Here is a 23,456-nt window from a genome sequence, read left to right as displayed (position 1 = left end):
ATACCAATATGAAATAAATCAGAAATATCCAGTTTTTCTTCCACGTCTACCCAGCATTGAGGAATTACATGAAGCCAAAGAGGCCATTGCAGGTTGGCCTGCAGTCTAAACACTCCTGCTGATTAACATGAATGCAGGACTGACTACTCCTAATTTATAACAGAGGATTTATACCCTTATAAATGACAACAGACAGCCAATCAATAAAGGATGATAATAACTGCACATAATATCAAGGGAAATTAGAGTCAATTACAGGGTTTAAGAAAAAAGAGTGTGAAGTCCAAACCTGGGCCTTAATAGATGGAAGGTTAAGGTGCTATGATAGCTTAAAATGTGCAAATAAACAAGGTAATGAATTACAAGCATAATCACAAAAGGGATTCAAATTCTGTGTGCAAACCAATTCTCTGCAGAGCTTGGGTCTTTAGTGGGATAGAAAGCATTAATCCTGGCTGCAAGGAGAAGACTTCAAGAAAAACATTTCAAGGTCTGCTATAAATACTTCTAGAATGAGCTTGAGTGTGCCTAGACTCCTCTAAACTATGAGACTTTACATGCCCTAAGACAAAATATAGATAGTTCTTTCTCTAGCTGTTGTGGTTAATTAGTGTTGCATATGAACAATCTTTTCTTAAAGATCTCCCTACACCTCAAACTGTATCTAATCATGTTATAACATACTCCTAGTAGCAATTAACAAACAACTACATCTTCTTCACTGATTGAAAATTAACTGATGCACTGTAAATCAACAAGTTTTTAAAACAGTGTAATTGTTTCATGACCAATGAAGTAGAGTCCATGCACTGTCCAGTGCTCAGCATTCAGCACAACCCTGCAATTATGGGAATATATGGAAGCCTGAAGGACCTGGCACTTAATTATCCTGCAGATTTTTATACCAATCTAGAGGTGTAAACATGCCTTACACCGGTTGTAAAAAGTAATTACATATCCTTTTGTTGGTGTAATTTACACTCTTCTTAAAGCACTTAGAAAAGTGTGGAGGAGCTGTAGCATAAAAATCTGGGCTTTAAAGATCATTTTATCTTCCCCTTTACAAGTATCTGCACCATTCCTGAAACGTCTCAGAACACTTTCTGCACAGGTTGTATTTCTCTCCCTACGCTCTCCTTACAATTTATTCCATATTTCTAAAACAAGGTATCTGTGATTATCAGAACTAATGCAGCTGGTTCACTCTGCCTCCTATATTGCATATGCAGCATCTTGCATGCCTTGGCCACGATAAAACCAATTCTCTGCCATATTTTCTCTAACTCTCCTGGCAGAGTAACCTCAGCCCTCGGCTGTCACAGGTCCCATAAATCCATTCTTCAGGACCCCAGCTCTCACCAGCATTTCCATTTATTCCCTCTGCTGCAGCTAACTCTGACCTGCAAGCGTGGCAACACATCATCACGAGGGTCAACAAAAACAGATAATTTTTGACTTCACTCCCAGCTTTTTCTACAGCAGAGATAGAGCAGAGACTCAGCTCTGCTCAGCCATTTGAAATTTGCAGGTGCTTCCTGCTCCAAGCTGTCTATCAAATTTGACTGAAGTGACCATTCATTTCCCAAGTTCTAAGGGGGGGCTGCCAGGCAGCACACCCCCTGAGGAAACCGTGGGATGATAGAGGAGATCCTGGTCAGATTTGCTCACCTCCCTGCAGTGTGTACTCTGTCACGGGCCTGCTGAAGGCTCCCAGCCCAGCTCCGTTGTAAGATGCCACCTGGATTTCATACTGGGTCCAAATGATCAGGTCTTTCACTAAGCAGTAGTTGATTTCTGCACTGGTGATGTTCTTGTACTGGTACTCTCCTGGGAGGCCAGCCAGGCGATACCTACCATATGGGGAGAAAAATTAGCTGGTTAATTAGATGGTATCAATTAGAGAAAATATCCTGACTGGCAAAATAGCTTCCTTTGTGGAAAGGCAATATGCAAAGTTTAACAGCAGAATTTTACCAAGAATAATGGAATATAATCAGGAGGAACATAGCAACTCCTGATAAGACCATATCATGTTTGACTGCTATAGTATTTATAATCTGATCTCACTGAGATTACAGGCTCAGGGCTAAACAAAACGGGTATTTTATCCTGTTTTATGGTTGCAGAAAAATTACAGCTTTTTAAATGTGGCTTGTCTAGTAAAAGCTGTGATTTAGTACAAAAAAAAAGGCCAGATGTGATTTTTATCAGAGTGATGCTGTAAATCAGCCTGAGAAATGGTTTTTTTCCTTCACTTCTGAAATCTGAAAAGGAAGAGCTCAGAGGGCTCTGACCTCCTGGAATCTCAGCCATTGGCACCCGTGGCTTCCACCAGAATAATTAAAATAAGGATAGAATACTTAGTTGAGACTGAAGGGTTGGGTAAGCACTGGAATTTCAGGAGAAGGGCTGTGTCAAACACAGATGGGTGGTAAATATCCTGAAACTCTTTCTGCTGAGACATGAGAAGTTGAAACACCGAATGTGTTTTCCCATGTAAAAACTGTATTCCAGAAAACAGAGCCCCTTTGATGTGTCTCTTCAGGCCAACAAACTACAGAGAAGAACTAAATTATAGAAAACAAACAAACCTTGCAAATCTGTGAATGTGAATAATAGTGTTTGCTTTCCTTCCTTTAGCAAAGTGGTACAGTGGATGCTCACAATATGCTAATGCACAAAAAATCAGAAACACAGAGGCCAAATAGGGGACACAGGGCATTACTATTCCATGGAAAAGACAAATATGGAAACATTTGTATTTTTATTCCACCACACCACTTTTATACACTCTTAGCCATCCTTTGCTTCACTGAAATCACCAAAAGTTTATTGACACAGAACAATTTCATTGACATCTTACAGAGACATTTTTAAATTCATCAAAGTTAAATTGGTGCAAGGTTTATGACTAGACAACTTCATGTGTTTCAGCCAGAGATTTTTGTTCTAAAGTCTTCCTATAATGAGATCAGTTCTTAATCACTGACAACGCCTCTATTTTCTGCTGCTCGCCTGACCATCCTTTAGCTCACTTAATATCTGTAATGTTACACTGGTGTGATTCCATTTATGAAATATAAATGGAAATAAAGAAATACCAGCCCTCAGCTGAGTTTATTGAATTTCTTGCTCTCCCGTTCTCTCTCTCACCTCCTGGGCAGGGTGTGTGCTCCCCAGCAAGTCAGTTCTTATTGCAGCAATGTTTTGCCTCCTGCCCAGCAGACAAGGTGTCTGTGCTCCTGTGATTTAATCTGTTATGCTGTTAGCATGGCAGACCCCTAAATGCAATACTGGCAGTGAGAAAAAGGGCAGAGGAAGGAGGCCGGTTCAGAAATGTCATGTCTTCATGATTTTTCTCACCATGGACTTTGATGTATACTCCACACGACTTGTGCAGTGCACCTTCACTTTTAAAGATCAGGTGTTCCATCAATTTAGCATCTTGCATGTCTTGAGCTGTGGGTCTCTGGGATGCCTGGTGCTTTTCACTCTGCTACAGCCTGATTCTGCAGAAGTCAGTGCAGGGTCACTGTTCTTCAGTGCATATTGCTGTGACCACACAACTCAACTTGGAAGAACAGCCTGGTTTATTACCTGGGACAGTTGTGCTTTTATGTGATAATCTTAAATTCCTCTTGAATAAATGGTTTCTCTGCTCTTTTGTCAAGAAAAAGCAGGTAGGCACCAAAAATATTCACAGATTGAATATAATGAATATGATCAGCATTAAAGTGGAAAGAGACGTTACATCAAGGTCAATTATGCAGATAAATACTGTAAAAGTACCAAAGTTACACGTTATTAGAAATGCTGTATGGAGAACACAGCACAAACTGCCAGAAGTAGGAGGCTATGGGGCTGCTTTTTAAAGGACTTGATGCTGAGACTGGGAAAGACTCACTGGGAATACCTAAGGGACTAATCCTACCACTGGGGAGACCAGCTTGAAAGGAAGAAGTGTATAAACCCTGTGCAGATGGGTACCCAAGGCACAGTACAAGGTTCTCTCTACAGGCAGAAGTTAAAACACCTTTCCTCACTGATGGCTGGCACAGCTCTCAAACAGAGCCCAGCCCTCCAACCTTGCACCAACAGCCCTTGCACGAGGGCTCACCTCTGTTAACGGGCTCTGTGCAGGGGACAGGGACATGAACAGACTCAACTCTGCCTGCAGACAGAGGGAACTTTCCAGGGCTATTTTGGGAGCTCACCAACACTGTTAACATGACAAAAGCCTTTCCATCCATGCCAGCAAAAGTAGGAGCACAGCATGAACAGGATGTTGGCATTTAAACTGCAGCATTTAGTTCTCTTTCACAGATCTGGAGGACACTGCATTAAAAATGCCAGCAGCCTGCCCACAGGAGGCTGTAACCATCACTTGGAAATATGGCAGTGGCTGGGAGTTTCCCACAAAAACTCTAATTTAGGTAATGTCTCCCTCACTAGAGGTGTGGCCCTAGCTGGCTGCTAGCACTGCAGGGTATGGAGGATGCCAGATGAGCAGTAAGCTGTAGTGGAACTGGGTAGGAGTGAATATTGAGTCCCAAAAAATTACCTAAGGGAAATGCTCTGCAAAGTCCCTCAAGTGTGGTAACACCCTTTCCAACACAACGAATCCTGTGTGAGCAGCCAAACTGTGTGTATGCAGGATTCCCAGTTACCTGCCTGAATGTGTTTCTCATTAATAAATACAGACAGGGCTGAAAGGATCTTTCTCAACTGACTGATTTTCAAAACCAAACCAAAGTCTGCCATGACACATCTGACCTGTCATTCCCTCTCTCCATTTTGTTTGGCACAAAACTGAAGTTTATTGATTCTTTTGTTGCTCCTGCATGGGCAGGAGCCCTGTTGTGTCTTTGATAAATTTAATTAACCTTTCAAGCAGGGAGCTGAGCTTGTAATAAGCAAATATACATCTGCATAGTCTGCACTGTGCCGGCTTCCCACGTGAAGACTTGCATTACTCGGTGCTTCACTTCCCCTTGGAAATGAAATAAAAGGATGTTGTGAGTCTCCACAGGGAGCTGGTCCTTTGGAGCTGCTGATGCAGCCCCCACACTCTCTAGGCCAGAATTTAAGTGGCTGCACCCTTGTGACCCCTTGAAGAGTCGTCATGTTCTCATATGTAACAAACCAGGGCAGCCTCAGTGTTTGCAAACAATAACTAATATCTTCAATTCAATTAGAGATAGATTTTATTGCACTCTGACACCATTTGAACTCCCTTGCGCACACCTGGACCAACCTCTGGGCTTTCCAGGTTAGGAAAGGACTTACCTTAGGATGTAGCCATGAAGAACTCCATTGTGCTCACTCTCAGGAGGAGGCTGCCACTGGACCATGATGGACTGATTGGTTCTCCCACTGGCCACGATATTTTTAGGGGGAGCACTGGGGGGCTCCTCAGGTAGCATCAACCTAAGTACAAAAGAATGTGATGGACATGGGTGTTGAAAGAAATCATAAATAACAGTCTATTTCCTGTATCCACTCCAAGTGAACCACTTTCTTTTATCACAGTCTGATGACTAGAAAGAAATATAATGCTGATCAAACTGCTGAAGACATGCATGAAATAGTTACAACAAATCAACATAATAGGAAATCAGTTAAGCAAGCAACAAGACAGACAGCTGAGGTAACCCTATTCTCTCAGAATCACCCAGGCTGCTACAACTCTTTAAAAAGATTACAAGCCTGAATGAGTAAGAGCTCAGGTCCAGTGTCTGTGACTCCTTCCAAATTGTTTCTTTCAGCTCTTTCAATATTTTTCATATCAAACTCACACATTTTGAAAAAGCCATTTAGAGTTCAGCTGTTCTGCAATTCAAGCTCGCAGCAAGCTTTGGTTCACAGAAGAAGGGGGATGCATTTGAAACTAAATATGATGAAGCCATCCTTCTCTGTCACATCTGGGTGAATTCCAGAAGTGGCATTGCCATGACAGGGTGAGGGCTGTAATCCTGCCTGGGCTAACTACTGGGGCTTAGCACAAGAGCAAAACATCATTTCCAAGATGCTGCTCAACTGATACTCCGGAAGCATGAGGACACCTCTCCCACGAAGTGCTGATCTCCTGCATCCCCCAAATGCCATCATCCCCACTCTCCAGAGGTCTGGGAAATGGCAACTTCTCCATCTTCCAAAAACTGTGCAAATGATTATTTGATTCCTTCATTCACAACCAGCATTTTTTCTCTCCCAAGGCTGCTGTCCCTTTAGCACACAGATACTGTCATTACCTGCTGGTCTCAGTGCTGTACCGGCCCTTTCCCACCTGGTTCACAGCACACACCCTGAACTGGTAGGTCCTGGCTGGAGTGAGGCCACTCACAGTGACACCGGTCATCTTCGGGTCAAGGTTGGAGAGGTGAACCTTCCAGGGAGAATCTGGTGGAAAAATTTGCATGGGAAAAAAAGAAAAAAGATGAAAGTGCTTGTCAAAAGCCCTGCAGAAGTGAGAAAACGCCTCTGACTGCTCAGAGCTCTTTGTGCTTGTTTCCCTCAGAGGAACTTTGGGAAGAAGTTTCTTTTCAGTAGAAGAAACCTTCCTGTCAGCCCACACGGCTATGCAGATTGCACGTTTGTCTACTGGAAAGTGATGCTGCACATGTCATGGCATAATAAATAAAAACTATATTCATTAACATTTTAATAAAAGAGGAAACAAGCATGATAAAGACAGATGGGCTATGTATTTCACAACCCATCTGTTTGGCAGGCCATCACACCACCACACCCATGAGTGGCTCTGGTGGAAGGATTCTAATGAAATTCACAGTCAGTTTGGAATATCTTCCTAGCCAGCTTGTAAGCAGGTGTAGAAGCGTAACTGTCTCTGCCAAATCAGCCCTTTGCTGCAAGACCTGAGAAAGCTTCTGCTGCTGATTCTACATGTCTGCAGTTTTTTTTTTTTTTCCTTGTGATAGTATTCAGCATGGAATCTAATTGCCCTAGGAAGATTCCCTGGTAGAAAGAGCCCTGGCAGCACTCTAAACCCCTCGCTGTCAGTTCACATTCTTGCCATACTGAGCTCCTCTGATGCCCAAATTACATTTACAAGTTTTCAAAGAGGTCAGAAATGAAACATGTTGAAAATTAAATATTCTGACTTCTTCTCTGCATAGCCTGGTGTCACACTTTCTCCCTGAAGTCATGACTGAAATAGTCAGGGAGAGGTGACATTTGGTCTGTGTTGCAACACTACAGCAGTGGAATCAGCCAATTTGAAGATTTGCTCAGTTTTTAAATAATACCAGCTGTTTTCATGCTCCCTGCTCAAAATTACTAACACTTCCGGAAATTGCTGAGGAGCTCACTGTAGATTTTGGCAACGTTATCTGTGCATGTTGCTCATCAGAAGTGCATCGTGGCTCCTGGCAGGTCACCTCAACGTCTGCCTGAAAATGAAGATGAGATGTCCCAAATGTGGAGGGCTGCTAAACTTCACACCAAGACAGAAGCACTCATTTTGTGCTTTTCTGGCAGATTCCTTAGCAAGTTTAAGTCCTCGAGGGTGTGATGCCAGTTGGGCTATAAACACTGCATCTTCAAATTACTCCAAACGTATTTATTCCAGTAAAGGCCTTGCCAGAATAAAGTCTTTTTTAACAGAAAAACTGACACAGCAGAATACTGGGAATCCTGGAGAGGGACATTTGCACAGCAGGCAAGGTCTGTCCTTGCCAATTGTTGATTTACCAACAGCCACTCTGGTTGCAAGATCTTGATGCCAATTTATCTTAGCTGAACACTGAATTTCTTTTAGAGAGGCCTTAGAGGAAGCACACCTGTGCCATCTAGAAAAGCGTTGCTTAGGAGTTTTTTGCACCCTAGTTCCTTCTGAATTTTCACAGGCTTCCCTCGAGACTTCCCCAACAGCCTTGTTATGGCCAGAGTGCACAGAAACAAATCAAGGAAAGCTGAAGTTTAAGGTGTGGCTGACCTCATGCACTGCCTGAAGGAACTTCCTGAGGAAAATGGAAGAGGAGACACCAAGAGGGGAGTGAAATACCCTTGTATGAGCTACTTGGGCAGTGGTCCGTTTCCTAGAGCATTTCGTTTGTTTACTGCCAGTGTAAACACCACCTGAGAGTGCTTAACCCAAGCAGCTCTATGTAGTGAGCAGTTTGATTCAACAACAGGCCCTATTAATCTCCTCAGCACCTTGGGGCTTTGCTCTGTTTATATGCTGCATCTGTAGAATACTTTATTAATTCTTTTTCCTCTCCTGGTGGAAGATAAAAGATCTGGCAGGAAGAGAGATTAAACTGGAAACTAATATAAACGAAGCCTATTCATCTCCTGGGCACTCTGATTCAGAGAGGAGGGCGATTTGGGGAGCATTTGCTCACTCCTGGAGCACTGGATACACCAAGTGTGCAGAGTATCTTTAAAATTTAAATGTCAAGTCTTTTTTTCTCATAATCAATAAACAAAACACTTCAAAAACCAGATCTCCCTCTTTAGATACACACAACCAACCCCAGGATTGTGGAGCAGCTCATTTCACTGTGGAGAAGGGTGATTCTGACAAGGGAAACATGCCATAAAATTTTCAACACTGACTCTCCTCTCCTCTCCTCCAGGGATGGCTGTCATTCACCTGTCCCAGGAAGCCTGGAGAATCTCCATGGTGACAAAAGACTTGCCAGGTCAAACTATTAAATAAGCCCCTGTTAGACTGAACAGACTCTGCTAACCCTTCATGTAACTTAAGCTGCCCAGAACATACTCTGGGCTCCGCTGCTCTTCCCCTGTAATTGCCACTGTCTGAACAACTTCCATGTTGAGCTGTCTGTCGTCTTACAAATATTGGGCATTCTGAATTAACTCTGATTGCCTCTCCAAGTTAATTTATCGGAAATGAAGAATCTCACAGGCTGTTCTCTGGTTTACAATGTCATTTTGGGGTTTTAGAAATTACTTTTCTTTTCTGTCATGAATTTTTGGATGCGCTTGTGATGCGTTCAATAACTCTGGTTATGTGCCAAGAGGCATTTCTTCTCTATTTCCCTGTCTACCCTACAGTTCATGCATTAATTGCAAATTCCCCAAAAATCATTTCTAATTTGATATTACTGATTAGATCTACTTCAGAAAGCTGATTTTTGCAGCACATTTCCATCTCGGTCCTTCTCCAGGGGGTTTTGCATGGATGGCAGCATAGGAATTTGCTGTAGTGCTGGAATTCACTGAATTAATCTCCCAAACCTTTGTAGCAATATGATACTGCAAAAGGTCCAAATGAAAGCTAAATGGTTCATCCTTTGTTTGGTAGGACTTAAACAAGGTCTACCAGTGGCCTGAGAAAAAGTATCTTTTAACATTATCATATCTAGATCTGAGTCACAATCATAATGAGAAATGCAGTTCTACTTTGATTTTTGCAAAGATTTATCAATGAGTTCAATATTTGCCATTTAAACATCCCTACCAAATTCAGGATGACAATTCATAGGTTTTAGTTAAGCACGTAGAGATGCTTTCCACAGGAGCTTTTATTATCTCCTCATTGGCACAATGTGATGAATTTGAGTTATATCATTACCTTACACAGCACAGATATCCCAGAATACAATAAAACAAAAATGGGCTTTTATCTTAATTGTCCTCAGCAGAATTCTATAAGTCTTAATTCATTTCTTCAGTTAAAAGACTATTCAGAATATTTTTTGATTAATTCCTTCAGTCTAAACCTCTTTGGAATAAAATAAGCATATCCCCTCCTAACTCCATGAAGACACTTCATTGGAATTCCGAGGTAAATTGCAATGGGGCTAAACAGGTCATGAAAAATCCAAAATTATATTAGTGCAAATGACAGCAATGCATGGTGCTACTTATTTGAAAATCCTATTTCAAATCAAGGTTCAAATTCTTGGCTCTGTGTGGGCAGGAATACTTAATGACTGTGTTTCCTTGGAACTGTGTTTTTCAAATTAGATTATAAATTTGCCCCCAAATGTTTAAGGCCATATGTTTCAAGTCACCCACAGACACAGTCTACTGCGAATACTTGTAATTTGAGAATTATTGCATTGTGCCAAATACATTAATATTAAAAATTAGGTGGCTAGAGTCGTTCATATTCCCAGCAATTTATGTGCATGATCTGCCACTCTTTTTTTCCCCTCTAATTAAAATAAGGGGTTTGTATCTCTTTTCTGAATTGATATTAATGAAAAGGAGTTCTAATCCATGCCAGGTGGAGTGACACGCCTACCTCTAATGCAGCTGGTAATTAAACCCCTGAAATTTATACTGGTTCTTTTGAACCCTCTTCAGTTATTTCTCTGCAACAGATGCTGTTGTGTATTCATTTATGGTACGTGCTTCAAAACCTACCATGGATGCTAAAGCTGTCAGAGTTATCCCAAACAAAACACCTAAAAAAGCAATAAAACAAGGCTACGTTTCAGCACCTGAAACACTCAAACTCCAAACATTCCAACTCCACAGAACTAAGAAGAAAATCTTCTGTGCAGCTTTGCTAACTGGAAAATAAATTGTAATTCTGATGTCCTTCCTCCACCTTCACATGTGTGAAAGCAAAGGGGGATTGGGATGGGAGGCACATTGCTCTGCTGTGACAGTGACAGAGCTCGTGGAGGGTGTTCCCTGTCTCCCTGACAGTCGCTCCTTCTGCAGCACACAACCCAAACAGAAATTGTCTTTGAAAAGCAAAGAGTTTCTGCACAGTCATATGAGACCAAGCTTCAACTACACAACATCAGACATCAGCTTTGTTCACAAGCAGTTCTTGGGATGCTTGGGAACAAAGGGAAGGTTTCCAGAGGAGTGGGAGGTCTGGAGAAGCTAAATATTAACCACACACCACTGAGATCAAAATGACTCTGCAAAACAAACACTTCAGGAAAATAAAAACCAAACCAAGCCAGTGACAGAGTGCAGGTGTTACAGTCAGTGTTCCAAACCAAAGTCACTGTTGACACTGCCATACTCTTCTGTATATACGGAATAAGAGAGCACAGCAACAGTGGAATATCTAAGGGCTCAGATTCCTCTCTGTCCTACTTCTGTGGGCAACCATGAGACATTGCACATAAAAGCAAAGTAAATAAAGACAAAAATTTCAAGGACAGCAAGACCTGGAATATATCTGGGAGTTGAGATGCTCAATACACAGCAAACCTGGCCTGTGTTTGGCTTCTGCAGCTTTGAGCTGCTGCAGAACACAGACCTGTGCTTTGGGACAATGAGACCCTCTCAGTGGCAGATTGCAATGACATCAGCCAAAATTATTTGATCTATCACACAGTGAGCAGTGCTTCACAGGATCCTGTGGTGTTTCAGGCACTGTTTGCATGCTTTCCAAAGAACTATTGTTGATTTTGGCTGAGCCTTCATCAAATTTCAGTGAATTAGTTCTAAAATGATGGCACATCTACCCCATTCCTATACAACTGCAAAGCATCCTTGGTAGAAAGGACTTGAAGGACTTCCAAACTTCTCCATGACACAAGAAAGATGGTGGGATGAGATGATCTCTAAGGTCCCTTCCAACTGAAACAATTCCATGATTCTCCTGGCACTGAATAAACTGTCCCTTCTTTTAGGGATTTGTCCCAATCGATGCAGCCCACTGCAGGACTCAAGTGCACATATTCTGCTACCTCTGTGCAAATACAGCTCTAGGACCTTTGCATCATGCTCCCAGACTGGGAATTCACTAATTGTCATCAGCAAAGCCACTGGGAGACAAGGAGCAGAAGGGTAACATCCTTGGGCAAGAGAACAGGGAAGGAAAAGTGTAAAGGCAGTTACTGGCCCGTAGTTATGGGAGGGAAGGAGAGAAGAGGAAAAATTAAAAGGAAGGTGGGGGAGGAGTACAAGTGCAGGATCATGGATTTTCTTATTCATTTGTTACAAAAACATAAGGAATCTTTGCTTGAAAAGAACTATTTCAAGGACAGCAGTCCTGTGCATGACTAGATTTCTGCTAGGATCTCAAACTTGCACTTTGCTTAACAGTTTTCAAGATCATTGGTTCTGGGACCCCCACATCAGAGAAGTTATACACTCCAGCCTGCAAAGCAAAAGCCTTGTATGTGATCTGAAGCCCAAGTTTCCTCCCAAGCTCTTTGTGCGACAAAACAAACTCCTGCTCTCCAGATAATCAGAAATCAGAACTGTTTCACATTCAGTTATGCAGTGACTAATTTCCACATGTCACAAAAAGTGATGCTCTTAATTTTTTCATCAAGAATCAATTGTTCAGCTTGGATTTCCAGCTCCTAGGGTGATAAAGATTAGAAAGTATTGCCAAGGTGACCGATTTCCATATAACCTCATCTTTCCATCAATTCCTAAAGAGGCATTAGCAATGTCCCTGAATAACCTTGCAGACTGAGAGCCACGGAGGAGCCTGTGTACAGCATGACAAAATGGTAGGAAGTGGCAATCCCCAATGCCCAGGTTTGTAACCCATGAAGTCAGATATTTGGATTTCACTCAAGCATCCTCTACCACCTACCTAGAGGAAAGATGTAAAATGATAATCTACAGAAAGCAAGGAAAATATATGAGCCCACAGCGAGGTAAGACAGAAGATCCTCTTGACATCCAAGTTTGTTCCTTTGTCAGACCATCAGTTCCTTGAATTATCACCCTGCCTGCGTCTTTTAGGTGAAACTGGGGCTCTGAATGCACCGAGAAATCCATGAAACTGGAGAAAAAGGCAACCATGGGAAGGAACAAACTGACTACTGCTGTTTCACTGAGGAATTACCTGTTGCACCTCAGGTCTGGCTAGCAACACTAGAGGTGGAACTAAGTCTTTCCTGTAAAATAATCCCTCCATCTCAGTCTTCTTTGTCTTTTCACTCTTTCAGTGTGCAAACAACTGCGTGTAAAACCCCTTTGTGCAGGCTGGCTCACTTTAGAAAACTGCAGCAGCATGTTGTAGCAGCTCTGGTGAGAGGTGAGTCTGAAGGAATAATTAAGAACAACATGAAGCTAAGATGTATTTGACTTACTGTTCTCAGAGAGCTCCACCACGTAGTAGAGCACAGGGCTGTTGCCATCGAAGGGGCGCACCCAGGAGAGCATCACGCTGCGGCTGTAGGAGGAATTTAGGGTGGCCACGAGGTTCTGAGGGGAGTGAGGCAGCTCACTGTGGAGGAAAAGGGAAAGGGAGAAAAGAAAAAAACAGCACAGAAATATTAATCCACATTTCATTCAGCCACAGAGTCTTACAGGCAGTTAAAGGCAGATGACATCAGCCCCGTGTGATGATGGATATAAAACCACCGGCAGTGATTGTACAATTAAATAAATGAAAGACATCTCGGAATTCTTCACAATTTTATCCTATTGGGGGGAATATAAAAATTATGCTGAAAGTCCCAAGGCTGATGCTTAGAATAGCTAATGGACGTGTTGCTAAATGTGGAAAAAAGCCAATTTTCATCCTGTTTTTGACTGAGTTGGTCAATAAATTTCCTCTCTTACTTTTTCTCCCTTCTTAAAACGATGCCCTACAATGTGACAGCAGTGATACGTACAAGCAGTAAAACACATGGGAGATATGATTTAACATGGAATTTTTCATACTCAAGGAAGCAGAAGACATTGACACTATCCACACAGAGCTACTAATCAAAATTACCATATGTATTCTTAGGCTAAAAGAACAGCTTGATTTACTCACAGATTCAGGCTTATCCTGTCATGGGTAGAATCCTTCCTCCCTATAATAAGGATTTTTTTGGAAGCACCCAACCAGAAAATGTAGTGAAAATGCCTGCAGAAACCCCATGGAAATACAAAATGAAACATTTCAAATACAAAAATAAAACAGCAGCTCAATTAAAATGTGTAATTTCTCCACATAAAGGAAATTTGTGGAAAAACATTTCATTTGTACCCATTGGCTGAAAGTGGGAGCTGCATGGTGAAGTGAGAACACTAAATTCTGCTGCAACCGTTAAATGCTGATGTGTTTTAAGAGATAAAAGCCCTTCAACATTATACTTGAGCATGATTTCTGCTACTCGTCATCCTGGTTCCTAAGGAAGATGAGAATTTTGGAGTGAAAGAAAAGCAAGGAGGGCCAGATTTACCCATTCAATCTGCCCTCCTCACCAGGAAGGCTGAGGGTGACCCTTCCACAGCTCAGGCCACAGCAGAAAGCCATGAGGGCACTCACATGCTTAAATTAAAAACGCAGTAATTCCTGGTTCTGATGTATTTTGCCACTGAAGGCTCAGAGATATTTAAAAACCGCAACTCCTCAGCCACTCACAAAAGTAAATACAGGCTCTGGCTCCAAGCCAGAACAATAAATATGTCCTGGATTTCTGTTTCTACTGGAAGATTGAGGAACATATGGAGAGCCAGACAATAGTTTTATTATTTTTCTGTTAAAGCCGTGAATGCTTTTGTTTACGCGTTTCTGATGGATACACACTGTGGAGTTAGCACCAAAAAAAAATATATATTGCTGGAAGAGCCAAAGAGTGGCAAGAAAAATACACAGCTAATGAGGCACCAGAAACAGAAGGCACTTCCCTACCCACCTCTCTCCAGGCAAGAGGGGTGGATATTTCCTAAGGCTAAACCTGAGACTCAAAGCCTTGTCTCGTCTCATTTGACTTTAAATGCATAACCAAATTAGCAGCACAGTGACCCCAGGCTCTTTCTGTAGTGAACATGGAATGACACCTCAGGGTGTGATTCAGATCTCAACTTCATTAAATCGCTTGCTTGAGATGCCTTGATGGTGAGGAGTTTAAGTTGACCGTTCTCACTCCTATCTGGGCGTGCACTGACAACTCAGACATGGCCACTTTTGGGCTAAAACAAACATCAGGCACAGCAAGGAGCATGTGTGGGCCCAAAGGGAGCAGATTTTGAACACAGCACTGTGAAATTTTGGACAAACACGTTTAGGGAAGAGGGGGACCTGTAAACAAAGCAGGAGGCCAGCTGCCCTTCGAGACACAGTGTGGCTGTCACTGAAAAGTGTGGGCATGTAAGATATGGCCATTTACCCAGGGACTACAGGAGTGTGCTGCTTAATTTTGAATGAAACATTAAATTATAATAAACATTAAACCTCCACCACAATTTATCATTATGTCCTAGGCAAGCTGGTTGGAAAAGTTTTTGTGATTAAGCTGGCAAAGGTAATTACTGAAGGGAAGAGTGAAACGTCTTGTTGCTACATGGCTCACAGAAGTCCCAGTCCCCACTTCATTTATCACCAGTCCCTGTGGGGAAGAGCTCAGAGAGGGGCTGTGGCTCCAGCTCCTTCTGGAGGATGATGGTCCCAGAGGCAGCAATGTGGGAGGAATGGCTGAGGGGGAGCTCACAGCAGATTATCCCCATGTAACTGCTTTTCTGGGCAGCAAAGGAGCACTCCTGGTATACATTACAGATATTTTCAAGGTGTGCATTTAATGCCCTTGACCTCCCATACATTAGAAGGGCTCAATTAACAGCTCACTTGAAGACAGAGACTACACAGCTAAGAAAGCTTAAAAAGCTCAGTCTCTTTTTCCAAGTGCTCAAGACTCAGAAGACTTTTGAAGAAGAGGGGACATCCCCTTCTCCCTGTTTTTTAACAGACAAACTGAGTTAAAACCTGGGGTTTTGTTTGCTTAGGATTTGGGTTTAGCTGATTATTCTCTCTGATTGACAATGACAATCTACAGCAGTACAAAGGAAATGGGCACTTTCTGCTCAGAGATTGAGCAGCGTGAGCTGCTGCCTCCATCCAGGACACCACAAATATCCCATCCTTTACCCAAACGTGTCCACGCTGAACAGCAACAGATGGTGCTCACAGATTTAAACCCCTCGAGGCAGACAGAAGTGGTGCCTAAGGAACACACCTGGACAGAGGTAAATATTGAAAGCTACAAAGACAATTCAGCTCAGGACTGTGCCTCTCTTGTTGGAGTATACAGAAGCAGAGATTAATAAGTGGTAATTTCCACTTCAGCAAGCACTTAGGCTTTGTCTCCTTCTCATTTGCTACCACATACCCTGTGGAAGGGATGATAAATGAGACCTGTACCACCATCATGAATATTCACATTCCCCAAAGAGATCATTGTTTCTATTTTTCCTTTAAGAGGATTACTTCTCCTTGCTTCCAACACCCAAAAAATTATTACAGAGAATTCTAATTTCAACCCTTTCTCAAAGTGAGGAGGACCTCAGAGTAGAACTGGTCAGCTTCTGATGCTGGATGAGGTTTAGGACAGTAACATCCAGAGCACTGAACAGTCCTTGACCAGACACTGCAAGTGCAATTCCAGCTTTATTATCTTTCTTTTGTTCATTAAAGCCCCAACGGGAAATACATGGAAGTTTTTCAATATAGAGTGTTTTAAAACCTCACTCTTCTAATGCTGAAAAGTTGCATGGAGGCAAGTTTTCCATAACTTTGTGTGATAGCAAAATATGTCCATGGACACTTTAAAATCTGTAATTGATAGATAAGCTCAGGGTTAATGGCATTGCCACCAAGGTGACCTGAGGGAACTCTGACAAAGCAATTAAAATAGTGCATTTGCAAGAAAAGAACATGAAGTCGTTGTGACAATCTGGGAGAGAAATATTAGCCAGTTGCAGATGATACATGCACAAAACAGAAACCCTAATGTTTTGAGTCAGCTCATCACTGCCAGAGGGCAGCTGAAAAATTCACTCAGCAAACACACAGTGTTTTATAAAATTAGCTAAAAGCAGACTATTTGCTGAGGAAAATAAATCAGACATGGTTTGGAGAGACTTCTGAGAAAAATGGTCCAACAGCAGGTAATTAGAGAGACTGTGACTGAAGAGGGGATTACTAAAAAGGCACAGGAGATTAAACAAGTTTTCTTGTCAGTTTATGAAAAGCCCTGCTCCTATTTCATAAACGATTCCCTCAGTCAGGTCCAGCAGGCAGGGTCTGCTCGGGAGCAGGTCGTTCATCTGCCACAGCCGATAACGGCACCGGGCTGAGGCAGGGAGGGAACGCGGCACTCAGCCCTGATGGCTCTGCTTGGAAAAGTTTATAATGGTTTAAATTAACAAACGTGGCAACTGTTGCTCAGGACTTTGCAGTTTCTCTTGCAGAAGAATCCCCTCCAATTTATAAACATTGGAAGAATTCGTGTGAGGCAGCCCTGAGTTTTGAGGCTCTTTGTCTCTCGCAGGTCTGTAACAAGGTGAATTTTTGGAATTAAAGGGTTGCCACGTTCCAGAGTGCACAGATTTATTTCCCATTTCAATTTGCTCAGATCTAGAGATGCCTTGGGAAAGGGGTTTGAATTTTATGCTTTCTTTTTGCTGGAAACACCTACATTCCTGCTATACCTTCAATGACAAACACACACAATGGTATTTATTTCCGAGTGCATTTCTGGGCAATATTTCTCCTTTGAGTATCAAGCGCACTCAGACTCAGCAGTGAACCTTGCTTCTTGGATGACATCTCAATAGAGAGCTTGGAAAAATAAATAGAAGCTTTCTTTCCAGCGAGGAAGGAATAATTTATTTTCAAGTTTGACATTCTTCCTGTTTTCACTCCCTGCAGAAAGGAGAAGAGATGGGCTATGGGAACCAAGGGATGTGGGATCTGTATCAAGTTGTGTTTGTAATGGGACGTCATTTTTATCTCTTACCCTGCATTGGTCATACTGATTTTAATTTTAGCAATAATTTTTTAATGGGATATATTGGGAAGAAATTGGAAGAAGCAGCAATTATAAATACTCCAGTAAAAAGGGTATCCAAATTCATGTATAGATGGCTGACAAAGGCAATACTGTGCATTCCTGGCAACCCACTGGGGTTTATTATAAGTGGTTAGCTCCCCTCTCCTGCTTTTGAAGAAGACAGAACAATAATAGTTCTTTCTCTGATGAAAGGGAACAGAAAGAAGATGAACTTGCTGCCAGGAATAAATTGCCTATTTTTGTATTACATTGTCCTTCCCATATTTTTGCATAGAAAAAGAGCCTAAAAGATTTTACTATATGTTGTGACATAACAGAGGCTTGTACAGGGCTTTGATTTTCCAACAATGCAGCATTACCATACTTTCCAGTCACATTCATACAACAAAGAGATCCTCTAGCACGGGCTGCAGACGGGCTGATATTGAGCAGTGGGTATCCTCAGGCACAGACAGTGGTAATTCTGCATATTTTATACACCCTGAGAATCCTCAGGATACTTTGAGCTGGAATCAGCACAGTTTCCCATCAGGTGAGTGATACATGGTGATAACTCAGCTTATGCAGCTTTAGGAACAGGCTTTTTTCCATCTGTATGTATTTCAGGGTGGTTTTTACAGGACTATAAAAGTAAGCTAAATGAAGCTGGGATGTTTCATGACATTCAACTACTTTCAGGATCAAACCCTATGACTTGGAGGGATGCAAGAGAAGCGGTGGGCTCCTCACCAAATGTTTCTGATATGCAGTTGAGAAACTCTGCTAGGAGAAAAGCAAAGTCAGTGTAAAATTAAAATCTATTTCTTGCAGAATAGAAACATCACTCGCAAATGTTTTACCTCGTGCAAATCAAATCAAGTGATGTACATGAAGAATAAACACATTTAGAGGGAAGACAAATGAATGGAGTATCTTGACTAGCAATTAGTTTCTGCGCCCAAGTACCATCAGTGCAAAACTGATGAGCAAGGTAACCTTTGTCTGCACTTTAGCAAGTTCTTCATTAGTTTTCTGGCTTTCCTTTGCAAATATTTTATTTCTTCTTTCATGCTGAGGAAGATGATCCATCCTGCCTGCAGCACCAATGTATCTGTGCTGTGCTGTCAGTGCAGGTTCTTCCAGCAAGGAGCATCACCTTTCTCCCCAAGCCTGGCTTCCAGCAAGGGGAGGCAAAGGAAGAGAGAGTTTTCTTTCTTCCTTTCCAGAGATTAGAAAACTGGACCACTCAGAGATTAAATAACTGAAGGTCACCCTGAAGGTCAACAGTTTTCAGCTGAATCAGTTTGAAAAGAAATCAGTAACAAACTTATTTGTGCCTTTGGAAATTCCTCTTGTCGGGCACAGAGGTAGAGGAGGAGCATGCTGGTTCCTGGGGGGAAAAAGGTGGGGAGACAATTGGAGTTGTCAGGCAAGGCTTTTTGGGCTACAATCTTATCCATTGGTGACTGCTCCAGTCTGTAATTGGTTGAGAGGCCTCCTTTGAACATTTGTCTGACATTAGTGCTACTCAAGGCACTGAAGTGTAAGTGCTCATCGATGGGAACGTGCATGCCCTGTTTGTTAATGCTCTGCACAAGGGAATCATCGGGGAGAACAGGGAATGTTACAGATCTGTCATTCCTATACAAGCTGGAATTTAATTTAAGCTTTACTTCAGATGCTTCCTTTCCACATATTTTCTTCTTCATTTCACTCCTGTTGTATCATGCATCTCTCTTCCTCGTGGATCTGTGCTGCTGAGCCAAACGATAATGATGAAAGTTGCAAGGAAATGCAATGTTCTCTGGCAGTATTGCACTACCTGCAGCCCTGCTTTGAAAAGAAATGTCACAACTCAAGGTATTATTGAATGACTTATCAGTTACTCAACTCCTCTGAAAGAGTGGGTCTGATAGATTTCTTTAATTCCTCCAGGAAAAACAGGTGATGGGCGATCAGCAATAGAACATCAGAAGAAGTAGAGATGCAGGGTTAAGAGCCAGTGCATGGGGAGCCAGCCAGCACAGCTGGAACAGCTGGGGTGCCTCAGCAGCGCACACAAGATGAGACTCTCCCAACCAGCTTCTAGCCCAGATTTTATGGACCATGGAAGAAGCTCCTCAGTGGTCAGTGGGGAACTGCAAGTAAATCCATCCCCTGTGCTGTACTGGGCTGCACAGGGCAGCTTTTGCTGTTCAGCATTAGGAAACCATCCTGCTGCTGAAGTGTTTAGCACATATTTATAGCTTTGTTTCAAAGTCCAAGCTTTAACATTCTTTTCAGTCTACTCCGTGATTTTCTGCCCTCCATTCAAAAACCGCCTCAGAGAACAGCGAGCATGGTTATGCAGCAGCAATATATTCTGAATTGTCTTCTGCTCTTGGATTCCAACCAGCAGTAAAATGCACTCTGGGAGGAGAGCTGAGGAGTGCTTAATTAGAAAAAGAATGTATGACCGCTCTTGGAAAATGGGCATCTGATGGAGCCTTGGCACTGTCAGAATAATACAGTATCAAACAGCCCTCTACATAGCAAATCTCAGAGGTGAACTCATTACACTGCCAACCACACAATTGCCATCTTCTCAGAGACATCAGGCATGACCAGCAGAAACAGATGCAATTTTAGTTAAATTAAAGCACGTGACACTACTTGAGTAAATAAATAAATAACTCTACATAAAACATTACCTTCTTTTGTTTTTTTTTTTAATTTGATCTGCTCCACACTTGTACCAAATCCACAGCTGTTGCTTTTAGTGATAAAAATAAAATGAAAGTGCACTTCACCCCAGTGGAATGACAGAAATAGAAAATATGGAATCCTGTAATGACATTTTTATAATCCTGAATGGCACTTTAAGCATTTTCTTGTTTTTGTTTTTAAAGATTCATAGGAATAAAGAAAGTCATACATAAAAATATTTTTTTTTCCTGAAAAATGATGTATAAAGAGAATGCAAGAGTAAGCAATGCCCAGCCAGGGACCAGCTATTCTGATAAATGTTTAATAGAGAAAAAATACTAAAAGGAAGAAAACATTTTCTTGTTCCAAACCTTGGCATCACAGCACAGCATCTGGGCTTTTTGGGGAAGCCCTACAGCATGGGGTGATGGAAGGATCCAGGTTAAAAGGGACCTTAGGAAGTCTCTGGTCCAAACTCCTGCTCAAAGCAGGCTCAGCTGTGAGATCAGGCCAGAGTATTTTGAGGCAATTTCATTAGCAATGATCCAGGCTTAATTTCCCTTAAAAAACCCCGCACCAAAAATCAGAGTTGCTGACTCTCCAGATCACCTAGAATTAAATGCTAGAAAAATACCTGAGGGTGTCTGAAACCAAGTGTAGTGAGCATTTGAGCTGGGGTACTCACATCACTTCCAGCCGAGCCGTTCTGGAGTCGTTTCCTCCAGAAGAAATGACCTCACAGGTGTAATCCCCGATGTCACCCGACCACGTCTGGCTGATGAGGAGGGTTCCATCCTTCTCTACCGTGATCCTGGAACTGCTGGATGGATTTATTACAACACTGTCCTTCTTCCAAAGGTACCTGAGTATTACAATGTTTTAGTTATTGATTACCCATAAGAACACCAGAACAGATTTATTTTAACTCTGCTGGAAGGTATCAGCTTCTGTCATCACATGTTAAAAATGACAGGCCCCTGCAGCTACCTTCAAGAGCAGTGCCTTTTACAAATTTAAGTTTTAGATCAAGTGATCAGAATGAAAAATGTAATTCCATCAGAGATATTATGTATTTTACAAGGAAAAGATGAAGCACTCATAAATGTCCAAGTTCTTAAGTTCACCCCCACTAGAATGTTAACTCTGCAGTTAATGGTGGGTGCTGGCCCAGCTCTGCCAAGGCTCTGTAACATTGGACTGCCACAATCAGAAACTTGTTGAAGGTTTTCTAGAGCTCAGGTATCAAAAACACACCTCCCAACAGATCACAGATGTATGGAGAGACCACACTCACAATTTCCCACCTCTAACTGAAATTTTTACAGCCATATTTCTCTTTCTGAAGTTCTTTCTGCAATTCACCCTTCAAGCACTCTCCAAGCTCTTCCCTGCATTTTATTTCATTTGTGTTGCTTTCAGACTACATTAATTTTCATGGCAAATTTATTTTCAAGTTTTGAGCTTCCTCCAAATGCTCTAATGCAAATTTTAACCATCCAGACAAATTCTGGTTTCCTTTACACAGTTAGAACAGACTATAAGCCCAAGTTATTGAGTTGTTTCCAAAAACATGGGCATCTCTTGTGTGGCTTTTATGTACCCCAGAGTAAACACTTCTGAAATCCTATTCCTTCTCTTTGGCTTTTACTCTCATTAAGTATCAGCCTCTGACAAGTCGGTTTTATTGATAGTGTATTAACCTTGACAGTAAAATCATGGAAGGCTATATTGAAGTCATGAAGTGGAACATAGCTCATTGTAAATAATACATAAGGCTGAAATGGAAGATGGGATTTATATGATTAATGATACAGTGTACAACCTTATAATGCAGTAATCAGGGGTTTGGTGTGAAAATCTGGGGTCCTGAAACTTTTCACCTAATGCTGTTCATACAGCTTATAAAATTAAGCTGGGATAAACCACACAAACGAGAAGAGACACCACCAACCTGATTGAAATTCTGGGATCGTGAGTGGCCTCGCAGCGCAGGGTGGCTGTGGTTCCTTTGATCACTGTGCTGTCCTCGGGAGGGCGGACAATGGAAGTGCGATCTGAAAGGAGCACACGGCACAGCTCAGGTGAAATTAGAGCCTTTTGACTCGGGTATTCACTCAGAGAGCAGCCACTGAGCCTTTGTCATTCAAAGCTAGCAGGCCACTGCTCTTCAAGCCTCTGCTGTGAAGGCTCCTCTCCCTCTAAAGTCATTGTGACACAGGTGACACGCTGTGGGGTGCAGAGAGCCACAGCAGCAGAGGGCACGAGTTGAGCCCAGAGGAGAAGAATGATAAAGCTCTCTGAACTCTCCCTGGGATTGTGCAAGTGTCTGTGGCAACTCCGTGAAGTCTTAACGAGTATGTGGAAGAGGACACTGAGTCAGGAAACGAGTCACACTGTTTGAAGCAGCAAAACCACAAACAACACCAAGGAAAATCTGGGCAAGGAAGAACACACTTGAAAAATACCGAGAAAGAAGTGAACTTAAATGGCACCCTACAACTTCATCAACTCCAGGACAGAGGAGGAGCTTCTGGTAGAAAAATCTTCCATATCAGAAAAATATGTTTACTCAAATGTTTCAGAACATCCTTATTGAAGCACCTCCTGAGCCTCAGAAAACAACAATTGCTGTAACTACAGCAACCAGAGCCGGTGTGAAAGATCCCCACTCTGTGTCACACACAGGAGCAGCAGCAGAGAGCATCGGCTGAGGCAGGGAGACAACCAGGGCGAGCATGGAAGATATGTGGAAAATGTTAATAAGTCCCAAATCCCTACAGCGATAATCAGCATCTACTGAGATATCTCGCACATGCAGAAGAAGGGACCATCAGCAAAATCAAAAGCTGACTCTAACAGCATGGAATTTTCAGCATTACTCCTGGTGTACCAATGTAAGACTCCTGGCTCTATAACGATGCTGTTGCTACACAAACTTCAGGTTATATTCACATTTCTTCCCCGCATGCAGTACAATGAACAGGAGCTATCTTTAATACATGTAACAACCATAGCTTTGAGAATTAATAGGAAGGATCTCCTTTACTTGATGCTGGATATCATTCAATTTACACCATCCTGATACCTAAA

The 23,456-nt window shown here is 42.2% G+C and overlaps 1 protein-coding gene across 1 annotated transcript in view; it reads right to left on the bottom strand.

Moving 5' to 3' along the window:
- The window catches only part of SDK1 (sidekick cell adhesion molecule 1), a 381,963-nt gene that overhangs the window by 108,922 nt on the left and 249,585 nt on the right, over positions 1-23,456 (bottom strand). Inside the window, exons 12-17 of the mRNA XM_082292298.1 lie at positions 22,318-22,420; positions 21,052-21,228; positions 13,008-13,144; positions 6,252-6,399; positions 5,287-5,427; positions 1,669-1,850 (exon numbers count right to left, since the gene is read on the bottom strand). Of these exons, the coding sequence (XP_082148424.1) occupies positions 1,669-1,850; positions 5,287-5,427; positions 6,252-6,399; positions 13,008-13,144; positions 21,052-21,228; positions 22,318-22,420 (888 nt within the window). The remainder of the gene's footprint in view (positions 1-1,668; positions 1,851-5,286; positions 5,428-6,251; positions 6,400-13,007; positions 13,145-21,051; positions 21,229-22,317; positions 22,421-23,456) is intronic.

The sequence above is a fragment of the Coloeus monedula genome, assembly GCF_965178545.1.
Source record: "Coloeus monedula genome assembly, chromosome: 16".
NCBI lineage: Eukaryota > Metazoa > Chordata > Aves > Passeriformes > Corvidae > Coloeus > Coloeus monedula.
This window is presented reverse-complemented; position numbering and strand designations above follow the sequence as displayed.